Source organism: Mustela putorius, unplaced genomic scaffold (assembly GCF_011764305.1).
Source record: "Mustela putorius furo isolate JIRA1106 unplaced genomic scaffold, ASM1176430v1.1 tig00000578_pilon_pilon_pilon, whole genome shotgun sequence".
Classification (NCBI taxonomy): domain Eukaryota; kingdom Metazoa; phylum Chordata; class Mammalia; order Carnivora; family Mustelidae; genus Mustela; species Mustela putorius.
In genome coordinates, this window is record NW_025421422.1 from 3,547,813 (window position 1) to 3,556,217 (window position 8,405).

The 8,405-nt window shown below is 55.8% G+C and overlaps 1 protein-coding gene across 3 annotated transcripts in view; it reads left to right on the forward strand.

Annotated features, from left to right (window-relative positions):
* The window catches only part of ZNRF3 (zinc and ring finger 3), a 156,545-nt gene extending 149,867 nt beyond the window's left edge, over positions 1 to 6,678 (forward strand). For all 3 annotated transcript variants that reach the window (XM_045081497.1, XM_013063518.2, XM_013063520.2), the window contains 4 exons: positions 165 to 332; positions 2,116 to 2,218; positions 2,968 to 4,737; positions 6,116 to 6,678. In XM_045081497.1, the coding sequence (XP_044937432.1) occupies positions 165 to 332; positions 2,116 to 2,218; positions 2,968 to 4,737; positions 6,116 to 6,156 (2,082 nt within the window). In that variant the 3' untranslated portion in view covers positions 6,157 to 6,678. The remainder of the gene's footprint in view (positions 1 to 164; positions 333 to 2,115; positions 2,219 to 2,967; positions 4,738 to 6,115) is intronic.
* The last annotated feature ends 1,727 nt before the right edge of the window (positions 6,679 to 8,405 follow it).

Below are 8,405 nucleotides of genomic sequence, written 5' to 3' on the forward strand. Positions count from 1 at the left end.
CTCAGGAGTCTGGAAGTCCCATGTCACGGCAGTGTGAATTTTTAGCACCCACTCAGAAGCCTGTAGCGTTGTGCCCGTCCCCGGGCACTGGGTGCCATGGCTCCAGGGGTGACTACCACTGTTAGTACATCCCAGACCCTAACACGGTCTCTTCCGCCACACAGAATTCCATGAACAGGCTGGCTGTGCAGGCTCTGGAGAAGATGGAAACCAGGAAGTTCAACTCCAAGAGCAAGGGGCGCCGGGAGGGGAGCTGTGGGGCGCTGGACACACTCAGCAGCAGCTCGACGTCCGACTGCGCCATCTGCCTGGAGAAGTATATCGACGGAGAGGTAAGCACAGAGGCAGGGTCCATCCTGACTGGGGACAAGGTAGATAGGTCAGCAGAGGCGAACACAGCCTGGAAGGATGGGGCCCTAGGTCTTTGCCCACAGCTTTGCAGGAGCAGAAGGGTGATGGCTAGGCCCCAGGGGCGTGGCCGGAGGCATCCTAATTGCTCTTCACCCTGGGAAATGGGTGGCCACAACTCAGATACACTCTCTCCAGAAGGCCCAGCTTCCACCCATGGCATTTCAGAAGTTGATCAGAAACATATGGTAGGCCAGAAAAGGTCTGGTGTTAAGAACATTGACACCTATTGACTTAATTTTAGAATCACTCTTCTGAAAGCAGACACTGACTCAAAACAAACCTCTCTGTGCAAAGCTGCGTGGAACACTGGCTGTTTTTACTTGGGAGGCAAGGGGATGTGATGGCCCCCCTTTTTTTCCTAGCCTTTTTTTTTTAAAGATTTTTACTTATCTATTTGACAGAGAGAGACACTGAGAGAGGGAACACAAGCAGGAGGAGTGGGAGAGGGAGAAGCAGGCCTCCCACAGAGCGGGGAGCCCGATGTGAGGCTTGATCCCAGGATCCTGGGATCATGACCTGAGCCAAATGCAGACGCTTAACGACTGAGCCACCCAGGCGCCCCTTCTTCTAACTTTTTATCCTGAAAATGTCAGACCTTCCGGAAAGCTGCAGGAGTCCTACCGTGAATGATGTGTCATTTGCCCGCAGTCACCCTTTGCTAGCATCGTGCCATGCTTGCTTAATCTCCTCACAGGCAGAGGCGTGCATCCACACACATTTTGGGGAATGGGGAGCAAACTACTTCAGAATCAGCTGCAGGCATCCGATGTATTCCGTTCCCGTGTAGCCTGTGGGGTGAAAATGAGTTTTTGCAAAGGACTTGAAATTAAGAGTCTTGAATACCTTTAGGTTCAGACTTCCCATATTCTAGTCCTGGCCCAGGCAGGTTCTAGCTTTGTGATCTTGGGCAGTGATTTCATTCTCTGTGCCCACACTTGGGACATGGGCCCAAGAGTGACACGGGCTTCAGGTGATCATGGAGCTTTCATGAGAAAATACAGGTAGAACTCTCCCACAGTCAGGAACAACATTAGGTATTAGGTTGAGTGTTATTCTGTTGAGCTGGTCAGAGCATGAAATAGCAGAGTCACGTTCGCAAACTTGGGTGAGGGGTACTTTGGCTCAGGAACTCCATAGCTAGTTATGCCTCAGAAAACCCCATCACCTTCTTTCTACGTAGGCTGCTATGTTATAAACCATGTTCTCTTGGGTGAGTACTCAGGGTCCAGCAAAGGAGAGCTCTGCCCCTTTGCTGCTGCACCTGTCAATTCCAAGTCCTGGGCACCTTCCTTTCTATTGACCCCCAGTTGGAGGGCCCGGAGGGAGCCACCATCCCCAGAGATGCATAAGGTCTTGGGGGCCCGGGGCTGCAGAAGCCATTGGCTTTGGTCTTCCCTCATGTATGGCATGAATATGAATGCCCTCCTTGGGAAACAGGAAAGGACCCCGCTTCGGTGTGCTCCCTTCCTGAACGCTGAGGACTGTGGATGGGGCTTCCTCCTAGAAGCCAGACATGGGTGCTGACTCTGGGGCATGGTGTCCACCTGCAGCTAGAGACAGGGATGGGCCTGAAGAGGAAGCCTTTGGTACTGGCTTCTCGGGCCATGCTGGACTCCTCAAAAGGAAGCACGCATGGGGCTGAAGGCAGGACTGCTGTCCACCCGGGCCCCGCCTTCAGGCTGCGTGTCCTCTCTCCCTTCCCAGGAGCTGCGGGTTATCCCCTGTACTCACCGCTTTCACAGGAAGTGCGTGGACCCGTGGCTGCTGCAGCACCACACCTGCCCCCACTGTCGGCACAACATCATAGGTAATTGTCACCGTCTCCCCCCTCTTGTGGCACAGTCGCTTTCCCTACCAAGTGCTCAGCAGGAGTCTGGCATGTGCTATAGACAGTTAATGAGCATTGCCCTCCAGACCTGGAGGAGGGCCCAGGGTAGTGGAGCTCACCTGGCCCCAAGCCCCAGGAGAGCTTGACCTGAAGAATCGCCCCAAGTTCACATTTTGGCTTTCACATGAGCCAGCTTCCTGACCTTGAGCAAAGCTGCTGGCCTCTGCGGGCCCGAGGCCCATAGTCTCTCCAGCAGGAAATGTAGTGATGGCACTCCCATGCCCAGTACCCTGGTGCTGTTTCCGTGCCACAGGAGGTGAGCATGAGGGTCGTGGTATTGCTCCTGCCCCCCGGTGATAGCAGCATACCAGGCCTGGAGTGCAGGCTGTGCTCAGGATAGCTGTTGTCCCCGAGAGGGAAAGTGCCTTTTGTCTTGGTGTCTTTGTGGCTGTCTGCATGCTCTGTGATGAGCATCTTTCTCATTCCGAGCCAAGGGCAGGCGGGAGAGGGGCCCTTCCAGGTGTGACCATCCTGCAGACGGGGGCGTGGGCCAGCCTCTGCCTGTGTGGCCAGGTCTGGAGACAGCCGGCAGGGGCCCGAGTCCTGACCCCAGCCACGTGGGTGTGGGACTGAGCCCGCTGCCTCGTGCCCCGCCCTCACTGATCCCTCCGGCCTGTGGCACAAGAGTCCCCGGCCCCACTGACTTTTTGTCCCCTGCCTTTCCTCAGAGCAAAAGGGCAACCCGACTGCCGTGTGCGTGGAGACCAGCAGCCTCGCACGCGGCCGGCAGCAGAGGGTGATCCTGCCGGTGCACTACCCCGGCCGCGTGCACAGGACCAACGGCATCCCGGCCTACCCCACCCGCACGAGCATGGACTCCCACGGGAATCCCGTCACGCTGCTGACCATGGACCGGCACGGGGAGCAGAGCCTCTACTCCCCGCAAACCCCCACCTACATCCGTGGCTACCCACCCCTCCACCTGGACCCCAGCCTGGCCCCTCACCGCTGTGGCCTGGAGCACCGGGCCTACTCCCCAGCCCACCCCTTCCGCAGGCCCAAGTTCAGCGGCCGCGGCTTCTCCAAGGCAGCTTGCTTCTCTCAGTATGAGACCATGTACCAGCACTACTACTTCCGGGGCCTCAGCTACCCGGAGCAGGAGGGCCAGGCGCCGGCTGGCCTCGCACCCCGGGGCCCCGCCCGTGCCTTTGCGGCTAGCAGCGGGAGCAGCCTGCTCTTCCCCACCATGGTGCACATGGCCCCGCCATCGCACCTGGAGAGCGGCAGCACGTCCAGCTTCAGCTGCTACCACGGCCACCGCTCGGTGTGCAGCGGCTACCTGGCCGACGGCCCGGGCAGTGACAGCAGCAGCAGCAGCAGCAGCAGCAGCAGCAGCAGCTCCGGCCAGTGTCACTGCTCCTCCAGCGACTCGGTGGTGGACTGCACTGAGGTCAGCAACCAGGGTGTGTACGGGAGCTGCTCCACCTTCCGCAGCTCCCTCAGCAGCGACTACGACCCCTTCATCTACCGCAGCCGGAGCCCCTGCCGTGCCAGCGAGGTGGGGGCCGTGGGCGGCTCGGCCCGGGGACCGATGCTGGGCCTCGAGGGCTCCCCGCCACCTGAGGACCTCTCGGTGGCCCACAGTCAAGGTGCTGGGCGAGCAGAGCCTTGGCCCGGCCCTTCCTCACCCTCGGGGGATCAGCTGTCCACCTGCAGCCTGGAGATGAACTACAGCAGCAACTCCTCCCTGGAGCCCAGGGGGCCCGCTAGCTCTACCTCAGAAGTGGGGCTTGAGGCTTCTCCTGGGGCGGCCCCAGACCTCAGGAGGACCTGGAAGGGGACCCACGAGGGGCTGTCATGTGCCTGCTGCTGTGAGCCCCAGCCCTCCGCCCTGGAGCCCAGCGGTGGAGTGGCCGGGGGCAGCACATTGTTCCTGGGCCCCCCGCTCTGTGAGGCCTGTGGCCCCACGGGCAGAGAGGTGCAGCCGGGAAGCTCCCAGGGCCTGTACAGCCTTCACCCGGACCATTTGCCCAGGACAGATGGGGTGAAATACGAGGGCCTTCCCTGCTGCTTCTATGAAGAGAAGCAGGTGGCCCGTGGCAGCGGCGGGGGCCGCACCTGCTGCGTGGAGGACTGCTCGGTCAGTGTGCAGTACACGCTCGCCCAGGAGCCCCCACCCGGCTGCCCCCCAGGAGCCTGGGACCTGAGCCAGCGCATCCCCATCATTCCGGATGATGTGGACTCTAACTTAGGCCTGCCCTCGGACTGCCAAGGGACCCATGGCCTCGGCCCCTGGGGTGGGACACTGGGCCCGGATGCCCTGCGACCCCACTGCATCCTAGGAGCCACCCAGGAAGACGAGCCGATTATGTGCCACCAGGCCAGGGCTCCACTCTCGCCCAGCTGCCCTCCGGAGTGTGCAGAAGCCCCCGGGGCCACCTTCCCTGGTGCCCCCCAGGACACTCAGGAGTCCAGCGCCACCGCCCCTGAGGCTGCAGGTGAGAGTAGGAGGGGGCCGGAGGTCAGAGTCGGGGGTCCTCCTCTTTCCGCTGCTTGTTTTCTAAGTGACTTCTCTGTGCCCTTGACCTCAGAGGCCGTCTGTACCTGATGACTTCCAAAGTAGTTTGTGCCCACCCCGGCCCTCCTCTGCGTTCCAGACCCATCAGGCCTCCTGTTCCCCTGGTCCTCACAAGCATCCCGCCCAGTCTTGTCCACTGCTGCCCTCTCAAACTCCTCCCTCTTCATGCCCCCCCCTTCCTCCAGACTCCCCACCCAGATGCTCGGGGCCCAAACCCACACTCTCCCAGAGCACCCCCTGCCCTCCATACTCCAGTGTCCTGGGCTTCTCAGCCTGCTGTGGGGACCCTGTGGGCTGGTTTTTCACCACCACCCCCCACCCCCTTCAGAAAATCAAATCCCCAGAAAAGTGAAGCTTAGCAAAGGACGTGCAGAATCCAACTCCAGGATTTTCATTCCATTCAGCAGACCTCATCAAGTTGCTATAAAGTTTCCAAACATTTTGTGTCAGTCATAAACAATCCAGCACCTTAGAGTAGCACCATGACACGTTCTCCTTCCAAAGCACATCCCTAATTTCTCTCTTCTGTGTCCCTGCCTGCCGTCTCCTCAGTAGGCCCGTCTCCTCTCTCTGCGGCCAAAGCGGTGGCCTAACTGGTCTCTCACTGCTCTTGGCCTTCTGTTCTGCATGGGAGCCATGTGGGTCTTTTTTGAAATGTGTCTTTACACTGGAAAACCCTTCAATGACTTGCCACTACCTCTAAATTTTAAAAAGGTGAACTCCTCACCACATTCTGTATGATCTGCCCCTCAGGCCACCACCCGCTTCACTCAATCTCCTTGCCCCTTGAACTTTCTGTGGCCTCTGACCTGCTTCCTCAACAAGCCAAGTTCATCCCAGCTTCCACACTTCTCAGCTGCTTCTCCAGATCTTGGCTGAAATCGTGCCCTCCACCCTCCAGGGTCACTGTCACAGGCCTTGTTCACTTCCCAGGCTAACGCAGTCTGAGGTTACTTTGTTCTGAGGTCTGTGGGCTCTGGGAAGGGGTTTTCTCTTCTTCCCAGTGCCTGCAGCAGTGCCTGATGGCGCATGTTATAAGTTCATGCTACCTAAGAGCTTCCAGAAGTCTCTGCCCATCCAGATGAGGGAGACTGGCTGTCTGGGAGGCACCCGTGCCTTCCTGCCTTTGCCGTATACACGGTCCGTCTGGTGTTCTGAGCTGTCGCTCCCTAAGAGCCTGTGACACCAGGGATGGGCACCCAAGTCCCCCACCTGGTCCCGTGTGTTGTGCCCAGGGTTTCCAGTGCCAGTTCTGTCCCCTTGATGATTTATTTGTATGTGTGTGTCTCTCTCTCTAGGACAGAGATCTCGCCCAGCAGACAGTGGCACAGGAGCCTGAGCTCAGAAGGAACTCTTACACGGAAATGAGGACTATATGGAGACTCCAAGCTCTGACTTCCTTAAGGAAAAAAAAAAAAAGATTTTTTTTTTTAGCTTTGACAAACACACAAAAGTGGTAATAAAGAGAGCCCTCCTTCTCAACCCAAAATGTGAGCCACCTGTGGCAAACTGCCTCCCACCCCCCATTAACAAACCAACAGACAAAATTCTCTGAGTCTTTTGCCTCTTTTGATAACATGGTATATTCTGTTTTGTAAAGTGTGTGTGCTTGGGGTCCCAAGGTGTGTGGGATTGAGTTCTCTGCTTTGTTTTTTAAGATATTATATGTAAATGTAAAAAGTTATTTAAATGTATATTTTAAAGAACCCTAATCGCCAACTTTTGCTGAAAAAAAAAAAAAAAAGAAATCACTGCTGCATTAATTGAACCATATCATGTGTAGATACTGTTGTCTCCCTGGAGGGAGCTCAGGCCTTTGAAAAGCTCAGGGCTACACCTGCCTTAGAAAATGAACCAGAAACTTGAAGTAAAGTTAGTTGATATGGGTACAAACTCTGAGGAACAATGCAATGCTGCCTCTTTCTTTCTTGTGGCAAATCCCAACGTACAAAGTTTCGGGTCTTCTCAGAAGCCATGCCCTCTCCATCCCACACCTGTAGGCAGCTGACGGGAACAGCTAGGGATAGGGCGGAAGGTCTGCAGCTCTGAGGAGCTGGTACAGGCCATCACTACGCCAGCCCCAGGGTGACAGGGACAGTTCAGCCCAGTGTTCTTCGGTCTGTCCCTTTGGGTCATTGTCTTAGGTCAGAGGACAAGAGTTCCCAATCCTGAACTCGGGCTTCCTGCCCCTGGCTGCAGAAATGGTTTGAAGGGGTGTGTGGGGACAGACCCCCTGAAGGAATGTAGTTTTGCGATCTTAGTGTCTAGGGGGTGGAAAGTGCTCTCAGTAATCCAGAAGAGGGACAGAGGGCGCTAGAGCATGCTTGCGCCCAGGCGTCTGTGTGGGCGCAGCCAGTGTCCTTGGGCTGCCTTCCTGGGGACCCCGCAGAGTCAGCACCAAGCTCTGTTTGAGTGATACGTTTCCCATCCCATTTCCCTCTGGAAGCACTGCTTTGGGATTATTCAGCCCTCTGCCTCATGGCCGAAATGGCTCATCTCGCCTGCAAATGTCTACTATCTTTTCTACCTAATGCACTATTATGTATTGATTCTCCAGGAGACAGAGAAAGAGACTATCAGATAGTTTAGCCCCAAAGGGTAGGTTTTTGTATATTTTCCAAACGTTTGCTGTTCTTGTTTTCAAGAGAGAGAGTTTTAAAACCCAACCCGTTTAAAAAAAAAAAAAAAAGTGTTTCCATTGTAAAAGGGAGAATCTATTTAAAGCTATTTCAGATCAGGGACTGTCATCTTTTTTGTCCAATGTACTACTTGTTCTTCCAAGTCTTTTTTTAGAAGAAACCAATCACATTAGCCCCTGTGTTCACTAACTCCTCTGGCAACTTTCATTCATTTTTATTCAGTCATCGTCATCTGATATGCTCATCTGCAGAACAGGAACCTCGCGGCCTCAAGCCCCCCCCAACCCCATCCACTAAGTATAGTGGGGAAGTAAGAGACCGCCCAGGGTTGCCATCCACGACAGTCAGGCCAGGGTCCAGACAAGAATACTTTTGACCGAGAATCTCAATGTATCCCAATCTTTTTTTGTGTATTCTTTTTTTTTTTTTTTTTAAAGATTTTATTTATTTATCTGACAGAGAGAAATCACAAGTAGATGGAGAGGCAGGCAGAGAGAGAGAGAGGGAAGCAGGCTCCCTGCCGAGCAGAGAGTCCGATGCGGGACTCGATCCCAGGACCCTGAGATCATGACCTGAGCTGAAGGCAGCGGCTTAACCCACTGAGCCACCCAGGCACCCTGTGTGTTCTTTTTTAATCCCGCCCATGATGAGGAAATTTACCTCCTTCTAGCCAGGCTTTGACAGAAAGAAATTCCAGCCTCAAACGATCGAAGCAGTTGCCATTTAGGAGCTCAGTACGGTGAGCTTTGTCCTCTGGCCTCTGAGGTACAGCCCCCTGGGGGCTGCTTCCCGCCCCCCACCCCCGGGTCTATGCCCAGCACACCTGTTGGCGAGGGTGTGAGAAGGGTCCAAGCTGTTGACATGTGATCCGGCCCGCCTTGATTTCTCGGGCCAGGAGTAGCAGCTGCTGAGGACAGACAACGGCTCGGCTTGCATTCCGTGGTTTTAG